The sequence below is a fragment of the Dipteris shenzhenensis genome, chromosome 16 (genome assembly GCF_047967505.1).
Source record: "Dipteris shenzhenensis isolate YYH24624 ecotype China chromosome 16, Dip_SZ_1.0, whole genome shotgun sequence".
Lineage (NCBI taxonomy): Eukaryota > Viridiplantae > Streptophyta > Polypodiopsida > Gleicheniales > Dipteridaceae > Dipteris > Dipteris shenzhenensis.
This window is the reverse complement of record NC_141611.1, coordinates 5,088,877-5,109,552: the sequence shown is the minus strand read 5'-3', so window position 1 is coordinate 5,109,552 and position 20,676 is coordinate 5,088,877. Positions and strand designations below refer to the sequence as shown.

Genomic DNA, 20,676 nt, shown 5'->3' with positions numbered 1-20,676 from the left:
CTTGACCAAGCTTTTAGAATAGCAACCAAAAGCAGGAGGGACGGAGATCTAAGATGGGCTGAGGTGAAAATCCATCTGATGCTATCAATCCAATCTCCACCTGAGGAGGGTCTGCAAGTCTGAAGTCCTGAATGAAGAAATTTTTTCAAAGCTCCTCCCAGGCAAAAGGCCAATAACTACAAACTTGCAAAGCAAAACCTTGCATTGCAAAGCTGGGTCTATGATGTTGAGACCCCCCTCTTGTGTGGGAAGGATCAAGGTCTCTCAAGCCACATTGGCATAGTGTCTATTGTGCGATCTAGCCCACTCCATAAAAAATTCCTTATAGGCCTTATGAGTTGAGTGATGCAATCCCTAAAGCTACACCAACACGTGCAAACATACCAAGCCATGGCCAGCAGAAATTCGTTGACAAAAGCCGTGGCCAGCAAAACCAGGCGTCTATCTAAACCTGGGTGCAGGCGTTCTGGAGCACCTACTGCCATACAAAACAAGTCCAAGGCTGTCCTGAAAGAGGTGAGAGGCTGAGGGGAGGCCTCCAAGAAAATAGCAGTGTCATCCACTAGCTTGTAATCGATGAGGTCCTCTTCCTGTCTCAGTGGTAATCTGACCCCAAGAATGTCAGCTCAAGATCTAAGAAAAATGCTCATAGCCTCAGCTGCAAAAAAAAAAAGAAGGGGGGTAAGAGGACATCCCTAACGGACTGATCTGGAAATCTAAAATCTATCTCCCATTACCCCTCCTATAAATACCTGCCTGTGGACCACTTCCTGAGCGTCTCGCAGGAGGGATTCATCATCAAACCCCAGTATCTCAAGGATAGCAGTCTCACATGCACTGAGGATCGCTATTGGACAGATGCGGGTTTCATCCCATCAGTTGAGGATTGAGACACGGAGAGCGGCACATATACCCAGAGAGCAACGATCTACATGGTATGCACATTGGGAGTGATTGAGACAGAGGAGCACTTTCTCTGTGCCTACCCAACCTACTACGAGATCCACGGGCGATACCACAGTCTCTATCAGAATGGGAGTGGCTTTGGCCCACTATCACGATGGATCCCCTTCCATGACCAAGTCTACATTGGGCTCTACCTGTTTGAGATGTGCCAACACAGGGAGACCCTGATACAACAGATCGGAGACCAGCACAAGACAACCAAGCCACAGGATATAGAGGCTGATCAGACACAGTGGCGAGTCACAAATTTCTATGCAGCTAGCTTCAGGAAACAATGGGGTGGAGCAAGAGGAGCTAGCTGATATGCGGCCAGTCTGGATTACTGATAGAGGGTTGTAGATGCCACCCGCGACACAGAGAGTGACCAGAGCACACTCTATTGAGGTCCAACCTATGACAGCTTTCCTTAAAGGAGACCACCCGAGAAGAAGGGTCACTCTGGACATAGCTCAACAAGTGCAGAGATTGAGGAGACCACACCCCCCTCCGCCACCACAACATGAGACAGCCCGACAGACGTAGATCCGAGACATTTTCACTGCTCATTGATTTTGCTTGAGCTATTGAGCTCTTTATTTCAGCATAGTACTAAGCAAGTGTCTTAGCGAGCCCTTTACTCCCCCTTTGTGGCTTGTATGAGTTTTTTTCCCCATTTTGGTGTACTTTGCACTTTGTCCCATAGGCCCGTGAGGCCTCCCACAGACGTTACTATATATTTCTTTCTTTCTCTCACGCTGCCCACCTGCCTCTGCTCACCCGTGAGCCTCATCCTGTTCGGCCCCTCTGTGCTGATCGCCACTGCTCACCCACCTCAGCTCGCCTCTACTCACGCGTCTATTCACCCGCCTCAGCCCGCTTTTTTGACCACCTGCCTCAGCCCGCTTCTGCTCACCCGCCTCAGCCCGTCTCCCTCTGCTCACCCATCTCACACTGCCCACCCACCTCACCCTACCATGAGCCTCACCCTACTTGGCCCATTGTCCACCCCACGTTAGTGTCGTTCCGCCTCAGCCCTCCACGACCACATTTGGTGGTTCGTTAGCACACCAACCTACCCCAACCTCCATCTACTACTCTGCCCATGCCCACCTCCTTTGCCCTGCCATGCTGCCATGCCTTCAAGTCTCCACGCCATCACCCCCTCTGCAATCCTGCCAGAGGCTCTCCCCTCAGCCATACATAGCACAAGGCTAGGCTCCTATCATCAAACACACAGACCCGGCTGTGCGATGCCTTGGGTTGGGGGGTGGGGTGTGGGGGGCGCTCTTCCTGCTGCGAGCCCCCAGGCCCAATGCGGGTTGCCTTGATTGCTAATGCAGATCCATTCTCAAAGAGAAACCTCGTCTAGCATTCTTGACCTGCGTGGATATTGGGAGCACTCTTCAGTCCAACAATCACTAACATATGGAGAATAAGAAAGGGTGTACACCCTTCACTCTCCAATAGATTTCGTCTAGTTTGAATCCAAAAAAGGAGCGGAAAAGAGCGAGAGACATGGGCCAAAGGAGATAAAGGAGATAAGGAGATAAGGAGAAGGATAAACTCAAAAAGTAGCTCACCATTGAGGACATGAATAAACACAGCAATCCAAGTGGTCTTCAAGTTGACAGCACAGAAATACATAAGGCAGCAAATAAGACATCCACAACAGCTTACATGGGGTCGATTCCGCATTGGAGACCTCGACATACATACACTCGACCACAATGTTCTTCATCTTTCCTCTCACCCCTTCCTCTCAGTCAGCCACCCCTCCCGCTTCCAACTAGTATCACCTCGCCCCTACCTCAGTCATCCTCATATCTCACATAACTCACACCACCGAATATCCAACCTCATCCCTCTACATTCATACCTCGTCCCTTTCAATTTCAAATACCTCCGAGACCGGAGTTTCCCTGAGCCGAACCACCGGATGCTTGGGAGTCTCTTCTCATTGAGGTGCATAGTGTTCGAGCTCGCAAGGTGGAGCTCGCCCGTTTCGCACAGGAGCACGACCGCTTTGCCCAAGAGCAAAAGCCCGGATTATACAAGAGCAAGCTGGGCTCATTCAAGGGCTACGGCAAGACATTTCACATCTCCAAGGAGTACACCAGTAGTGGACAAAGAGCTAGTACAGCCCTCAACATTAGAGTTCCTGGTATCACCCGCACAACAACTACATCGATGGATGATGCGATCACATTTGCGGCAAATACTCTGGGGATCACAAAGCACGCGATTGACAGAACTCAACGAATGGGGAGAGACCCCATTCGTGAGCAGCCCCTCATTATACGATTTCATGACGCTCAGACCCGACTGGCAGCATTATGTCATAGATTGGTTTTACGGGACCACCCGTCAATCTCCATGGATGAGGATTTGACACCTTTGTAGGTTGAGGAGACGCGTCCTCTTATACAGTAGCGGGATTTGGCCCGCAAAGACGAAAAGTGGGTAGTGGTATGAGATCGGAGACTACTCACTGGACCTCGTAGAGGACCCACTCCTCCTCCCACCTAGGGGGACAGGGTCTATGAGACTCAGGATACCGAGATCCTAACTACACTATCTAGAACTGTAATGGTACCTTATGGTCAGAACCAGGGAACTTAGAGTCATTTACAGGTCAAGACACAGTCTTTTATACAGAGACATGTTGGAGATATCAAAGCCAAAGAGTGTGTGAGATGTGTTGTGTTAGTGTGTTGTATTAGAGATCTAGTAGTAAGTAGATGTGTGAGTGCCACGTGTCACCATGGGACTTATCCCATATATGTGTGTGTGTAGCCTATAAAGGCTTGTCATTTCATACTTGATGAATGAATATCAGCCTTTCCATTATGTCTTCATTAGAGTATCATTTCCTTCCACCCTAGCCTCTCTCTCTCTCTCTCTCTCTCTCTCTCTCTCTCACACACACACACACACACACACACACACATACACACCATGTTTCTAGCATGGTATCAGAGCATGTCAGTCCTCCCCTGCCGCCCTACCATGTCATCATCTTCCTGCCCTAACCCTAACTCTGCTCAGCTCTCTTTCTTTAGCCGCCTCATTTCTGCCTCTAGCTACCTCTTCTTGCAGCCATTTGCATCCCTCTCTGCCAATCCACAGCCTGCCTTCATTGCCGCCTTTATTCAAGCCCTATTGGAGCTGTAGTTAGGCCCTTGACTCCTTCATTACTTGCTGGTTAGCACTTCCTTCAAGACGAGTCTGCACCTGTGCCTCCTCAAGCACGTTTTGAAGCATTTCATCGCCAAAATCTGCATCTCGTGTGGTGTTGCTGCATAGCCGCCTTTAACAAACATTTCGGAGCTGTTTCTGGCCTCTAGCACACCTACAGCAGCCGATTTTCAGATTGGTGCCCTGCTGTAGCATTTTGTAACTGTTCTAGGGAGCCGCCTTGTACATTTTGGACCCGCTGTTGCACTTTGGAACACCTACACACCTGCTACAGCACTTCAAACAGTTATAACGACCTCAACAGCTCCTCTTCTGGTTCAGTTCTGCATTTCGAATCATTTTCTTGCCGTGTTTGCATCAGGGATTGCATTTTGGAGCCTCCAAGGTCATCGACCAGCTGCTGGACACTTTTATTCAAGCATTTCTTACAACCGTCTTGCATTTGTGAAGGCTGCTGATCCATTTTAGAGCCCTAAACCAGCCCCTCTAATTGCTGGTTATTCATTTCAGCTTGCTGGTTCTTCATCTGGTGCTGTGTAATTTGTTACCTCAGTTTGCTATTATGGAGCCTTGTCCTCGTGGTGAAGACCCATCAGCACAACTCTCAGCTAGGGATGAACAGAATGACAAAGAACTAGCGCTTATTGGTGTGAGGCTGGCTAACAATCTCCTTCATCATCTTGACCTCACTACTTCAGCCAAGGAGACACTGGACAAGCTCGAGAACATTTACGCCACATCTATTGGACCTGAGCAGCAAGCTTTATCTGCTATATTGCATGATCTATCAATCTCTGAGGTGATGGATGATGTTCAGTGATGCTATGTGTTTTTGTGTTGAGTCAATAAAAGTTCTCAGCCTTGAGTTGTCCCTCTAAAAATTGGAGTCAATAAGAGGTACTCTACCTTGGGTTGTCACCCAAAAATGATTGTATGGTTTTTTGCTTTGGTATGATTGCATTGACCACCCAGTTCAGAGTAACGGGGGGTGACGAGTGATGGTCTACCCTTGCCAGTCGTAAGCTGTCACTATCAAACAGGAGGTGTTGGATAGTTGGACTTGCTCTTTGCAATATTACAGTCGAGGGGGAATTGGTCTACTCCTTACATGTTTGATCTCACACTCTTTGCTCTAAAGGGGGGTGTTGGGCATATCATAGTCAAAGAGTGTGTGAGATGTTCTGTGTTAGTGTGTTGTACTAAAGATCTAGTAGTGGGTTGATGTGTGAGTGCCACGTGTCACCATGGGAGTTATCCCATATGCACTTGGTGCTAGTATGTGTGTGTATAGCCTATAAAGGCTTGTACTTCACTTGTCATTGCATACTTGATGAATGAATATGAGCCTTACCATTATGTCTTCATTTGAGTGTCATTTCCTTCCACCCTAGCAAAGCTCTTCAATGAAGCTGTCTATTTGGGGTTTCCATGTACCTGGACTATTAACACTATTTCACCCATCCATAAGGCAAGGGATCCCATGAACCCGGAGAATTACAGGACCATTATGATTGGACATGTCATGTCCAAGATTTCTGCATCAGTGCTTGATTCCGAGGTCAGCAAATTTGCGGAGTGTCAAGGACTCACCAGGACAGGCTGGATTCCGGCGTGATCATGAAACCATGGATCACATTCTTACGCTCAGGTGTATCATCGAGGAGGCGAGGGCACGAAAGCAAAGGGTTTACTGTTGCTTTGTGGATTTCTGCAAGGCATTTGACACGGTTCTGACAGCCCACCTCATGCGGCACCTATACGGTTTGGGTAACGACCAGGAGATCATTTGGGCTGTCATGGCACTTTATGAGAGAGTCTCAGGTAGAGTCCGGGCAGGATCTGGGTGGACAGACGAGATCATGGGCACTATTGGGGTAAAACAAGGGTGTCCTTTCCTGTTTGGCCTCTATATAGACAAGCTCAAGACAGTGATGCAGACACAGGGGGGGATGGTTGCTCTCTTGTTGGCACGCTGATCCGGATATTGCTTTATGCAGATGACGTGTCTCTATTGTCTTCCTCAGCAGAGGGGCTCCAGAGACACCTTGACGCACTACAGTCCTTTTGTGAGTCTCATGATTTGAAGGTCAACCTAGGTAAAACCAAGGTTATGATCTTCAATACATCTCTAGCCATCATGTGCCAGGAGCAGTTCACGTTTAATGGGTCACATGTTGAGATAGTTTCATCATACACGTATCTTGGTGCTGTCTTCTCCGGACCCATCTTCACTATGAGACCCGCGATGCAGGCTAGCTTGGGCAAAGGATACGTTCCATTGGCCAGACTAGAGAGGCAGTGCTTCCGCTCGCACTTTCAGGATCCATAGACCAAGGGGCTGCTTTTTGACTCCTTGGTCCGCCTAGCAGGGATGTATGGCAGCCCTTGATGGGGGGCAGGTGGGGAGCGGCTACAGGTTCTCATGTTATCACGGATGATTCATGGTAAGCCATCCATTCCTCACCAGATCATTCAGGCTTAGTTTGGGTCATCCCCATTACAGCTAGATGATGCATTTCAAGTCATCACGTGTCTGTACCGAGTCAGGGAGTATGGGGATTACACTTCTGGGCACAGCAGGCTACCATGGCTAGCATTGTCCTCCTCTATGGCACTTTCAGCAGGAGATCACCAAACATGCTGATACGCACGCACAAAGAGATGGTTTGAGCAACTAGGCTCCACATGGATAGACTCCCTCCCTCCCAATACAGCATGGACGCTCCGTTTTCTCCCCTCCGATCACACGAGGTCAGCCAAGTAATCCGTGAGGATCTCTTACAGCTACACATATTTCAGACCTCGTTGGGACCAAGCGAACTCCCAATGAAGGTTAGCTTCTACAGAGATCACTGCTTACATATTACAGAGGAGGGTTTCATTGACCCACCATGATACACGCAGATCCACTTACCCCACTCACTGAGGATCTCTATTGGGCAATTTTAGGTCTCTTCACGTAGACTTCGTATCAAGAGCGGCAGAGCAAAGCGCCTACCTAGGGAGAGGCGCATATGCACATTATGTGACATGCAAGAGGTTGAGACGGAGGAGCACTTCATCTTCAGGTGTCCTATTTACTATGAGATCGGAGGGCGTTTCTACTGAGAGATGCTTGGCAGGCTTCATTGAGGAGGTACTCAGGCACCGTGAGAGGATACTCTCTTCGGGCTATACATGATGAGATCACATCCTTTGTTGATCGCCTAGGAGGAGAAGGCTCCCTTTTGGCTAATTTGATGGTACAAATACTACTATATGCAGATGACATAGTCCTCATTTCATCCTCAACCGAGGGATTGCAGAAACACTTGGAGGCCTTGGAGATGTTCTGAAAAGAGAGGACCTAACAGTCAACCTTGGGAAAACTGAGGTTATGATCTTCAACACATCCCAAGCAGTGCTTCATCGACATTGACGTCGACATAGTTTCACTTATCGAGGGGAGCCAGTGGAGATAGTGCAGTCCTACACGTACCTGGGGGTAGTGTTCATGGGACTAGTCTTCATGATGACCCATGCCGCCAGAGCACGACTCACACAAGGGAAGGGTACCCAAAGAGACAGTGTTACCAGGTGCATTTCCAGGATCCACCGGACACAGAGATTCCCTTGTGCGGTAGGCCACAGATCAGCTACAATTGAGCTAGACCAAGCGCAGACACGCTATGTGCTTTATGTCTTGCGAGGTGAGAAAGATATACCTCAGGGACCGTTGGTTTCCGTGATGGAAATCCGAAAAGCTCAAGAAGAGTTTTTATTCCTTTGCACAGCATCGGTAGAGCCGGTTGATGATTCTTCGGCTAGCACTGATGTTACGCAAAGTGGTGAGATGGCCTAGCTGGCTAATCTTATAGCAGAGGAGTTCTCTGAATGTTTTAGGGATGAACTACCTTATGGATTACCTCCAGAGCAGAATGTTCAGCATAAGATTAAACTGATCCCGGGGGCAGAACCTGTAAATAGACCTCCCTATAGAATGAGTTTTACTGAAGAGGCGGAAGTGCGTAGACAACTGGAAGAATACCTCAAGTTGGGGCAGATTCAACCAAGTTTCTCACCTTTTGCTTCGCCAGTGATATTAAAGAAGAAAAAGTATGATACGTTTCGCCTCTGTATAGATCATAGAGCATTGAATAATATCAATGTTAAGCACAGGTATCCGATGACTCGGATTGATGATTTGCGAGATGCATTACATGGAGCCGTGATTTTCAGCAAGATAGATCTTAAGTGTGGCTACCATCAGATAGAGCCGAGGATGTGCATAAAACGCTTTCAGAAGCAGGTTTGGTCATTATGAGTTTTTGGTAATGCCCTTTGGACTTACCAATGCTCCAGCGACATTCGTCATGCTTATGAACGATTTACTATGTCCGTATATCGGAAAGTTTGTAGTACATTTTATTGACGATATTCTAGTGTTCAGTAAGAGTATTACTGAGCATCGTGAACACCTGAGAATAGTGTTCAGTACTTTGAGGAAAGCCAGTCTTTATGTAAATAAAAAGAAAACTATACTGTGTATGGTTAGGCTTGAATATTTAGGATTCATAATTACTCCAGAGGGGGAAGAAATGGATCCGAAGAAAGTGGCTGCGATACTAACTTGGCCAATCCCTCAGAGTCTGACCGCGTTGCGATCATTCTTGGGATTTGTCCAGTTTTATAGAAGGCATATCAAAGGATATTCCGAAATAGTATCGCCATTGACTGATCTGACCTCAGATAAAGTACCTTTTATATGGGGACAGAATCTACAAGAAAGTTTTAACACCATAAAACAAGCTGTGGTCACAGGACCAGTGTTAACACTGATCCCCAGAAACCGTTGTTCCTGGAAACTGATGCAAGTGGCATTGCAGTAGGAGCTGAGTTGGGAATGAGTAGTGGGGATCATCCTGAGACGGATGGTCAGACGGAGAGAGTCAACCAGACTTTAGAGGATATGCTGAGGGCATATGTGTCATTGAGGCAACATACGTGGGACAAGTGGTTGCCATTGTTAGAGTTTGCCTACAATGATAGAAAACATTCTTCTACCGGGTTCAGTCTGTTTGAGCTGAACTATGGTTATAGACCATCAAATCCAACTATAGTTGGAGTACCTCAGAAAGTGCCTAGTGCCGCGAACTTTGTGGTTCAAATGCGGGAGATGCTAGCACTTGCGAGAGCTAATATCCGCCAGGCTATAGATAGAGCCAAGGTGTATGCGAATGAAAACCGGTCTATAAGAGTATTTAAGGAAGGAGAAAAAGTTTTTCTCAAAGTTCCTTCGCACTCGAAGTTGTTAACTTCAGGAGAGTGTGCTAAGTTATCACCTCAATACTGTGGGCCGTGGTTAATTCTAAAAAGAATAGGCAAGGTAGCCTATAAATTAGAATTGCCACAGGGGTGTAAGGTGCACCCGGTTTTTCATGTTTCGCGCTTAAAGAAATTTACATACAGGTGACTCACTAATCGAAGGCGTGATTTTGTTTCACGAGATAGAGGATAATGCGAGGCGCAAACCAACAAGAATCCTGGACCGAGGAACAATGCAAATACGAAATCAGAAGATACCCATGGTGTTGGTTGCATGGCATGGTCAGCCTCTATCCGAAGCTACCTGGGAATCCGTATACCAGTTGCAGAGAGTGTTCCCAGATTTTATCATCGAGGACGCTGATGTCTGAAGAGGGAAGGAATGTTACGCTCTAGCCAAGGTAGCATGACCTCGGAAGAATCAGTTGACATTTCCCTTAAAGGATCTATGTTTGTAATTATTTGTTTGCGCTTCATGTGGTTGGCTGGGAGGAAAGTATTGGTGCTGCTCCCATGATATGCAATAGGAATAGATTTGTGTATAACAGTGACCCTTGATGAGAGGGTACATTACAATGGTAGTGTCTCTTCAATAGAATGTCTCTTGTGAAGGGTTGTGCCTCATAGGAAGTGTCCCGTCGAAAGGGCATACCCTTCCACAAGTGTCCATTCATCAAACCATCCATAAGTCTAAGGTATAGAGAAAGGAATACATCACAAATCGTGACAGAGAGAGCTGACAAAGCACTGCTGGATGAGGGACACAGAGACCATACACGACGCGACAAGCGACTAGAGCACACATGATCGAGGTTCAACCTATTTCAGCTCTCCTTAGGGGAGATTGACCGAGGTGAGGCGTCACCCTTGAGTCTTGACATAGCCCGTCGGATCCAAAGAGATCGAGGAGACCACGCCCTCCACCACCACGGGAGACAACACAACAGATGCAGATACATGAGCTCTTTGCATCTCATCAGAGAGCCACCATGGACCCTAGATACGTGGAGCCGATTCATGCACTTCGGACTCTAGCTCTCAGCACTTGATATTTCCATGCCACACTCATGCTATTTTGCTACTTTTTTGCTATTTTGTACTAGTATAGCATTTTAGTACTCAGCAAGGGCCTTAGCGAGCCCTTTGCCCCAGCCCACAGTGGTCTGTATGAGTTACTTGATTCCGTACTTTGTCCCATAGGCCCGCAAGGCCTCCTACGGACGTTAATATTTCTTTCTTTCTTTCTTTCTTTCTCTCTCTCTCTCTCTTATGTACCTTAGGCTTAGGTGAAGTAGAACCCAGCCTGTTGCTCTCTCTCTCTCTCCTCATGTACCTATAGGCTTAGGTGGAGTAGAACCTAGGCTCTTGTTGCAAGCTATTGTTAGGTACTGTGAAGTAGCTTTACACTTCTCTCTCACTCTGTTTTTTTAAATTTATTTGTCAAAACCAAAAGACTCTCAGCCTTAAACTGATATAAGACCATCTATCGTCTTACTTTTTCAGACTACAACGTAGGTACCTACAATAATTCGGAGTAGCTTTATGCACTCCTTGGGAGCTGCCTTATGCCCTCCCTGAACGGATGTTTATATATACATATGCCTTTGTAAAACTAAATATATCTAATCGTACAAATTCAGAATTTTGTTGTTCTAAAGTCCAAAATTATATGCCCTTCTTGAACACTCGTTTTTTTTGCTGTCTCGTAGACCTGTTCGTCTCCCATGAACGTTAATAGACTTTCTTTCTTACATACATTCTTACGGAGGTTTTGGAGGATCTCACTCCTACGATGAAGTCGCTTGACCAATCTCAATGCAATAAGTTGGACAAGGACATGGATATTTGGCTCGGACTATCTTGGAGTACAAGTAGAGGCGGGATTGTTTAATGCAAATTTGTCAAGGTGGGATGTCTCTTCTACCTATGTCGAGAAGCTAGGAGAATACAAAAATACCCACACAAAAATCGGCCACTCCTAATACAGTTTGAAAGCACGATGGATGAGTCCTTTTGGGCTGATCTTTTGAACAGTATAGATAATACAAGTTTGTATAGATAATACAAGTTTGCTATTGGTTGGGAGGGCAAAGATTCTGTGGACAAAGGGAGCTATAATGATCCCACATGGTTCGCATTGTGGCACAGTCACCAAGTGAGATATCAGACTTATACATATAAAAGGCAGGCACAAGTATAAAATCTTTGCATACCACTGGTCCGTCTTTCCAAATTGTGATCAATTTATGATGCCTTGAGCTACACGCTTTATCAGCTAGTTTTAGATTCTATCATTTAGCCAAAGAATTGCTTTAAAATGAATTTTCCCTGGCCAAGACAACAAAGGAATTTTTCCTCGTCTTCCGATTTCCATTCTGAATGGAGTGAAATAGGCAAAGGGAAAAGGCTTCCTGATAAACCTGACAAAAGTAAAACTAGTCAACTAAGCAACAAGTGTAAATAACTTTGCAAAATAATTACATTGTATAATAGTTTCACATTCCCTTGAAAATGTTATCCTTGATACAGCAACCACTCACTTAAGATGCAAAGTTACAAAAGAATGCCTATTGGAGAGACATTTCAAGATATATTTCATCACTTTCATTATTATATTAAGCTCCATGCATTAGAACATGCAGATGTGAATTAAACAGGAAAGTTGCAATAGCTACTTGCTTGTCAGATGCAGTATCTGGAGGACCAAATTTAATGCAAGATCCAAATTAAAAACAACCGTGACTGTAGCCCAAGGTATGTACCCCAAGTATTTGGAAATACCCTGGTCAGAGATTAATTTGTGAACTGCAACTTGAAACTCTCCCCTACCTTACCGATTTAACAAAGAAGTTTCCCCTTGAGGGGGTGATGCAAATTGATCCATGCTCCATGTCAATGTTAAGGTGTCACAAACTAAAGAGATGAAGATCGAGCATCAGAATTAGACTGAAGTACAAAATGAAATGTTATTATGATACAAGTGTGATGATTTGAAGAATATCTTTCCCAACGGCCTTCCAAGTTATTAAAAATCCAATAAGCAAACATGTGCTATCATCCTTGCAAACCAAGCCTTCACTACTGGGTGACTAAAGTCAGTGCAATTCAGGGACCTACTCTGCTGCCCACTGTCCAAGATTACAGATTTTGCAATCCTGTTATAATAGATTCACAACATGTTAGTCTCCTTGATGCTGTGACCATTAGGAATCGAATAAGTGAATACATGATATCCTCCTTGCAAACAAGGCCTTCGTTACTGAGCACGATTCAGGAGCCTCCAGGAAACAGATTTTGCAAACATGCTACAATCAATTCACAATGTTTTAGTCTGCTTGAGGTGATACCATAGTTTTTTCCATACGTTACCATATGCATACGACATACCGGTATGGAGTTGATTTGAGTATGGATCATCTCCTGGGGCTGAATCATACGCGACTCTAATTTTACCCCCAAAAAAAAAGGGAAAATATACATTGTACACAATTAATTGGCATAGAGCTACAACACTTTCAACTTCGAACTTGTATTAATTTTAAAGTGGAAATTGATTTTAAAAATGTTTTCATACAGGTTTGGGAACACTGTTTTTTCCCCCAAAAAAAGCCAAGTATGATTGGCCGTACCATACGCATACGGAGTAATTATTTCATACGCGTATGGTTCAGCCAACCATACGAGTACGGAACCAACTATGGGTGATACACTGACCTGAGAGAATGTAAATTACCACATAAGGTTATTGACCAATGAGTGTTCAAGCACTTGGATACAGGTGAACATTCTTCGACCAAAGTGTAAATCGAGACAAGGAAAATCGTTGGTTTGTGATTCTCTCAAGATATATTTCAATATGCTATTAGTTTTGACTCTTGGTTTGCTTAAAACAAAGAGTAAATGATTGCTTAGAGGTTTATCATGAATCCCACATTTGTTGCTCCCATCATTGCCCCATGTATCTATTTTCATGCTCACAATTGTTCCAAAATCTTTTCAGTGGTGTAACAAATTGGGAATGCATCAGAAATCCGTTTCTACGTTCGGCATGCATTTTGAGATATGAAATGGTTTGTGAATTCCCACGGTTAATGGGTATGTGGATCATTCGGATCTTGTAGTACATTCTAGCTTGATGCATTTTCATTGAAGAAATGGGCACTGAACCTATACGTACATGCTTCTAATTTCTCATCTCAATAGCAGCAATAAGTTACCCTTATAAAAAGGGTGGTTAGCACATAAATACAGCAAGACTTCAAGCCGCAAAATCTTAAACAAAAGCAGGCACACCTAGGAATGATACCAGCAATGCCAGCTCACACAAATTATGCACATATTATGGCAGACAATCAATACTCACTCATACAACCATTGAGCTGTTCGAAGAGCTATGTGCAATATTCCATTAGGAAAGTCCAATCCATATAAAAGGCGCTTGCTGCAAATTTCAGCCACTGCACAGAGCATTCCCTGTGAATCAATAAAGCCAGTTCAGCTTACTATCCAATTATTCACATTCCTCTTAACCAATTTGTGGGATTCAATTGCTACTATGCAATTAACAATTGTGAGGCACATCTGCTAAGCATACGAAGCACCATATACAAATATCATAATGATGACCGCATCAGCAAGACTGTTTTTGCAAACAGATTCATGATGACAACTATTACAATGCCTAGTGTAGGCAACATGACAAAACGTTCAAAAAGTCTCACAACCCACCATGGCAGTTCTGCGAGGATGACACACCTAGACCCTCCAAGAGTACAAGCTGCCACCCCTGGCAGTTCTACTAGGACCACACTCCTACAACCTCCAAGAGTACAAGCTGCCACCCCTGGAAGTTCTACTAGGACCACACTCCTACAACCTTCAAGATTACCAGCTGCAACCCCTAAGCCCAATGTTCACCTTCTAAATATGCATGAGTCCACTTAGGAAACATGGTGCAATTAAGACCTAGGACTAGTACTAACTCTTCTAGCTGTCCTAACCAGGCACTACTAGGCCTTAGGGTCACCTTAACCTAACTAACTAATGACCATAATCCTACTTCGTAACTTCCTAACCCAAGGCACTCCTCTTGGGGCAATGCTAGACCACGCCGTTAATTGATGTACCATTTCCCCACCCTTGAGAAGAGTTGATGCCCTTGGCAACAATATTAGGAATCTATTTTTGCAGTTTGCTTACACTTTCCCAGGTAGCATTCTGTTAGAACTATTGGCATATTCTATACAGTGACCAATGTAATCCATAAGTGAGTTAGGGGCACTTTTCCCTCACTAAAGGTTTTTCCCCCTGACCACAAATAGTGGCTTAGTGTGGTTTTGTCTTCAATCTTATCTATTCTGGTTCAACGTTCTCCTCTCTTGCTTGCTTCTTGCTCCAACTTTCAACATTTGGTATCAGAGCCTCATTGAGCTCCTACCTCCAGCCCAAGCTCCTTCTATTCGCTACTCGTGCTCCTACTGCTAGTCGTCCATACAACATTTCGTACAACATTCCGCACAAGCTCGCCTGTACAGTCCGTACAGCTGTACAAATTTCAATCGCCATCCCGTACTGCGCAACTCTTGCCGTACAACCCATGGTCCTCGTTCAAAGCTCCATACCGCACATGGAAGCTCCGTACCACACGTGGAGTCCATACGCAACACTAGCTGCAGCTCGGCCATACAGTCACCATCCGTACAACTCTCGTCATCCGTACAGCTTCTATCAATCGCCATTAGTGCAGACCCCGTCCGTACATCCGTACGGATTTTGCCGTATAGGCAATACCGTCCATACATCTTGCAAACGTCTGTACTTTGTGCAGTTGTTTTCCTTGCAGGTGATTCTTACAGGTGCACTTTGTAGATAGCCATTGTTTGGCAAATATTTTGGAAGCAAATTTGGGGCATTTTATTTGTTGCAGACATTGCAATCAAGTTGCAGAATCTGCTCCAAAAACTTTGGGGGTTTTTGGTTTTGCTTGCAATCTTGCAGACAAATTTTGGGGCTTTTACAGAAGATTGCAAAATTTGGGGCTTTTGGTCAATTTGCCCTCTTTGAGTTGCAATTTCTTGCAGGAATTTGGGGCTTCTGCATTTTGGACGCAATTTGGCAGTGGGACAGATAATTTGGGAGCTTTGCAAGCAGTTTTGCACTCAGATTGAGTCACATTGCAGATTTTGCAGATTTTGTGCATTTGCAGAGCATTTTGGTGCATTTTAAGCCTTTAATAGGCTGTGACAGCAATCGTCATTTTGGGCAGATATTTTGCAGACTTAAGTTGTGCATCTTACATCCCAGGAAGGGATTTCACTTGTCTAGTTTGCTACATTTTTTAGTTGTCTGGCAGATATGGCTCAGAACAATCCCAATGAGGTCTTTGGAGTCCTCATACAGAAGGATAAGTTGGATGGCACCAACTACTCCTTGTGGAGCTTTATGGTGCGCAACATTCTAGTTGGCAGACATCTATGGGATTATGTCAATGGAGATGAGACAAGGCCAGAAACTGTGGCTACACCTGTCACTCCTATAGGTGGAGACAGGGGTAGAGGTCAAGGTGCAAGACAAGTGGTAGGAGCAGCAGTTGCTACTTTGGTGGCTCCCACAGCAGAACAAAAAAGGTGGGATTCACGTGATGCACAAGCTCTTTCAGTCATATCCCTTTCTGTCAAAAGGTTTATCATTCCTCACATTCGGTCATGCAAGACCTCAAAGGCAGCTTGGGATATTTTAGAGAGCATGTTTGAAGCAAGAAATGATGCCCAAGTCTCATTCCTGAAGAGAGAACTATCTCATACACACATGGATGAGTGTGATTCCAGGAATGCTCACCTCACCGAGCTTCAGAATTTGAGGGAACAATTGCTGAATATGAGACTATTCGTGATTCAGAGATGATTACCACCACTCTGAATTCTCTTCCCGAGTCCTATCTCAGTTTTCATACCTCGCTGAATTTGTCATTGAGGGGGGGTAGCAATCCTCTTTCTTTTCACGAGTTAGTAGGACTCTTGTTGTAGGAAGAGAAAACAAGAAAGAGCATGGCCACATGGGCTGGCAAGCATGCCATGCTTTGAAAGTTCAAGCCCAAAGGGAAAGGGCAGCAAAAGCAACATCGAAATCAGCCCACACATCAGCATAAAGTTGATTCCGGACAGCCCTCTCATAAGGCTAAAGGTGATGTAGAGAAGCCAAAGAGGAAAAACATTTGTCACTACTGCAAGAAGCCGGGTCACTACATTAGTGAATGCAAGAAGAGAATTGCAAAGGAGAAGAAAAAGGATTCAGGTTTGGCTGTCTCAGATGCATCAGCTCCTCATGCACATGAAGGAGGGGATGTTACAGACAACTTTATGGAGGAGGATTATGCCTTTTTAACTTGCATTTCAGATTTTTCCAGTGGCTGGTCCAAATACTACAGCCACTCTTGAGGATGACTCGTATGATTTCCTGACTTGCAGCCCTTCGAAGGATGCATGCTCTTTCAATGTCAATGAGACACTGAACACATGGTATTTTGATAGTGGTGCCTCCAAGCACATCACCTCAAGGAAGAGTCTTTTTGCATCTCTGCATGCACCACCCGCTAAAAAGAAGATGACATGTGCAAACAATTCTTCTTATTCAATGTGTGAAGTAGGTGACATTATACTTACCTCCACGGATGGCATAGATTTCAGAATTGCTGATGTTCTTTATGTGCCTGGTATAAAGAAGAATTTACTTTCAGTGTCCTCTCTCAATCGAGGATTTCAGGTTATCTTTGATGATGCTAAGTGTGCAGTCCAAGACAAAGAGAATGATTATGCTTTGATGTTGTCTCGCACTTTGTATCGGAGTCTTTTCAGCGTGATATTTATGAGAAAAGATCCGATCTTGCACTTGCAGTAAGCACTCCTGCCGCTGCCATGCAGAATGTGGAGTTATGGCATGCCAAATATGGGCACATGAGCTATGGCAGCTTGGTGACACTTCAAAAGCATGCTATGGTTGATGCATTGCCTCCTTTGGAGTCGTCACCTCCTCATGCATGTGAGGGATGCTTCCTTGGTAAGATACATAGATTTCCCTTTAAAAAGGACGGTGCAGTACGAGCTACTCGCAAATTACAGCTCATACATAGTGATATCTACGGTCCCATAAGGACACCTGCTTTTGGTGGTTATCTGTATTATGTTACATTCATAGATGACTACACAAATTATACTTGGGTCTATGACTTGAAGAAAAAATCAAATGTGTTTATGCATTTCAAACACTTTGTGGCCATGGTTGAAAATGAGAGAGGAGTCAAGGTGCAGATACTTTGCACTGACAGAGGGGGGGAGTATATGTCTCATGAATTTGAGACATTTTTGAAGGAGAAAGGCATCACACATCAGCTTACAGTGAGGCTTACCCCTCAGCAAAATGGCAAAGCTGAGCAGAAAAATCGAACTCTCATGGAGATAGATAGATGCATGCTCACAAGCAAGTTGCCTCACAGATTTTGGCTAGAAGGCCTCATGTGTGCCAATTATGTTTTGAATCAAGCTCCCACAAAGGCTTTGACGACAATCACTCCCTATGAGGCTTGGCATGGGAGGAAGCCTTCAGTGGATCACTTTCATGTTTTTGGATGTGTTGCATATGCCCATGTGCCTATGGAGTTTCGACATAAGTTGTCGGATAAGGCACTAAAGTGTATCTTTGTTGGGTATAGTACACAAAGCAAAGGCTATCGTCTCTACAATCCTGCCACACGCAAGATTTTTGTAAGTAAAGATGTTATTTTTTCAGAGAATTCAGCTCATACACATGCTGAATTCACCATTTCAGCTTCTTCAGTTGATGTTTTTGAGGGGATGCTTCCTATAGCTTTTGGTTCCCCACCTGAGGCTCATGCTGAAAATCAGAATTTACAGCAACCTCCACCTGCTCCTCCACATGCCCCAATTCAGCCACATGCTGATTTGTTCCTCCACAGGCAGTGGATGAACTTGTCAGGCAAGAGATTCAAGAGATACATGCAGCCAAAACAGTTCTGAATTGGTTGCTACAGACTCTTAGAGAGAGTAGACTTGAGGCACCTTTGCCTGGCAGGACTCATAGTGCCGTAAGGCACGCAGGGGGGGCTCTTTCTATTGAGACAGCTTATGCAAGTACTCTTCTTGATGAAGAAGAACCTCACACTTTTGAAGAAGCCAAGGATAATGTGCACTAGATGAATGCCATGCACAATGAATTGCAGTCCATTGAGAAAAAACAGACTTGGGATGTTGTGCATTTGCCACCAAGGTAACATGCTATTGGTACCAAATGGGTTTCAAAGTGAGAAGGAAGCCAAATGGGTCCATTGAAAGGTACAAGGCACGGCTGGTTGCCAAAGGCTATGCTCAAAAAAAGGGCATAGATTATGAGGAGACTTTTGCTCCTACATCCCGAATGACCACCATCAGGTCAGTTATTGCCATGGCTGCAAATTTTGTTTGGAATGTCCATCAGTTGCACATAAAAACAGATTTCCTTAATGGGGACTTGCAAGAAGAGAGCAATGCACTTCAAGTTTTCAAGCTGAATAAAGTTTTATATAGGCTGAAACAAGCCCCACGTGCATGGTATGCCAAGATTGATCCTGACCAGTAAGGGGTTACACAATAGTCCCACAGAAAGCACCCTCTTCATGAAGAAGGATGGAAGGGATATTTTCGTCATCATTCTTTATGTAGATGACATGCTGCTCACAAGGTCAAATGAGGAAATAATTGCAGATTTCAAGGCTGAATTGAAAGCTGAATTTGACATGACAGATTTGGGCATGTTACATTTCTATTTGGGGATCCAGTTCATACAAGACAAGCGTGGCATTGTTATGTCTCAATCCAAGTATGTGCAAAAGCTCTTGGATAGGTTCAACATGCAAGATTGTAAGCCTATGGCCACTCACATCGAGCCAGGGCTGAAGCTTACTATGTATGATGCAGGTGAATCAGTGGATGCCACACTTTATAGCCAAGCTGTTGGATGCCTCATTTATTTGTGCAATACACGACCCGATATTCAGTATGCAATATCTCAGGTGAGCACGTATATTCACAGCCCAAAGACAACACATTAGCAGGCTGTAAAACGCATCTTCCGTTATTTACAAGGCACAAAGTCTTATGGCCTGATGTTTCCCGAGGGGGGTGAATTGCAGATGCATGCTTACAGTGACTCCAATCGGTCTGGAGACTATGATACTAGGCAGTCCACAAGTGGTAATTGTTTATTTTTTGGCAAAGCTTGCATTTCTTGGCTGAGCAAGAAACAATCTACTGTTGGGAAAGTTTTCCCGTACTGGTGTTCCCTTGAGGATGTTGATGCAACGCAGCAGCACGCACCTCGGCTTCTTCCGTGTAGGACCTGGAGGCCTACTCCAGACACTCACTGAGAGAGACCCCGAGATGGATAGGAGTCTTAATGGGATTCACTGGCAGATGATCAGAGTGGTAGGATGTTTGGGGAAGGAGTTGTAAGAAAATAGTACGCAGCGGAAGATAACAACAAAACGCAAGTACACGATGGAAAGCTGGAGAGAATACAAAAATTCTGATATATCAAACTGCTGATACAACTGATGGTTGGCTGTCCACCCGTGCGCTCTACAGACAGAGCTTCGATGGTGATCTAGACAGATGCTGGACGGAGGACTATGAGCGTGAAGAACTGGTAATCTGATGATAGGGGGTGGCCACTTATATAGTGTAAGTGGTTGACGGTCGGCCCTGTAATAGGCAGTCGGCCTAATAGACAGTCGGCCTGGAAGACCAACCGACCCTTCAGAAAACATGCCGTCGGGCAGATGAAGGATCGCGCATAGGTCATACCGTCGGGCCTGGGGCTACCGGCAGCCCCCGGACCCTGCCGCTGGGGGCTTTGCCCCCAGACCCCCACCGGGGGCCTGCGCCCCCCGGACCCCCTGCTATCGGGGGGGCTATCGCCCCCCCGAACCCCCCCTTTGTGCAGACGGGTATCTACTCTTGGCTCCTAAGCCGTCTCATAACCATCTGGTCTACTCTAAGACCCCTTCCAGTGTCTAAACTGGGGATCCCTCCCAATATCTGATACCCATCATGGCTTCTCCTCATATGGGGGCCTTACAACATTGGGTACACAGAATATTGGTGGGTTACATGAGAGGTGGACATTTGAGCTAACTCTAACACCCCCCCTCAATGTTCACCTGAAGATGAACTATGTGATCGG

At 45.2% G+C, this 20,676-nt stretch overlaps 1 protein-coding gene across 4 annotated transcripts in view; it reads right to left on the bottom strand.

Annotated features, from left to right (window-relative positions):
• The window catches only part of LOC147892445 (transglycosylase), a 141,060-nt gene that overhangs the window by 16,626 nt on the left and 103,758 nt on the right, over window positions 1-20,676 (bottom strand). For all 4 annotated transcript variants that reach the window (XM_087387759.1, XM_087387760.1, XM_087387757.1 and 1 more), the window contains one exon: window positions 13,808-13,917. In XM_087387759.1, the coding sequence (XP_087243885.1) occupies window positions 13,808-13,917 (110 nt within the window). The remainder of the gene's footprint in view (window positions 1-13,807; window positions 13,918-20,676) is intronic.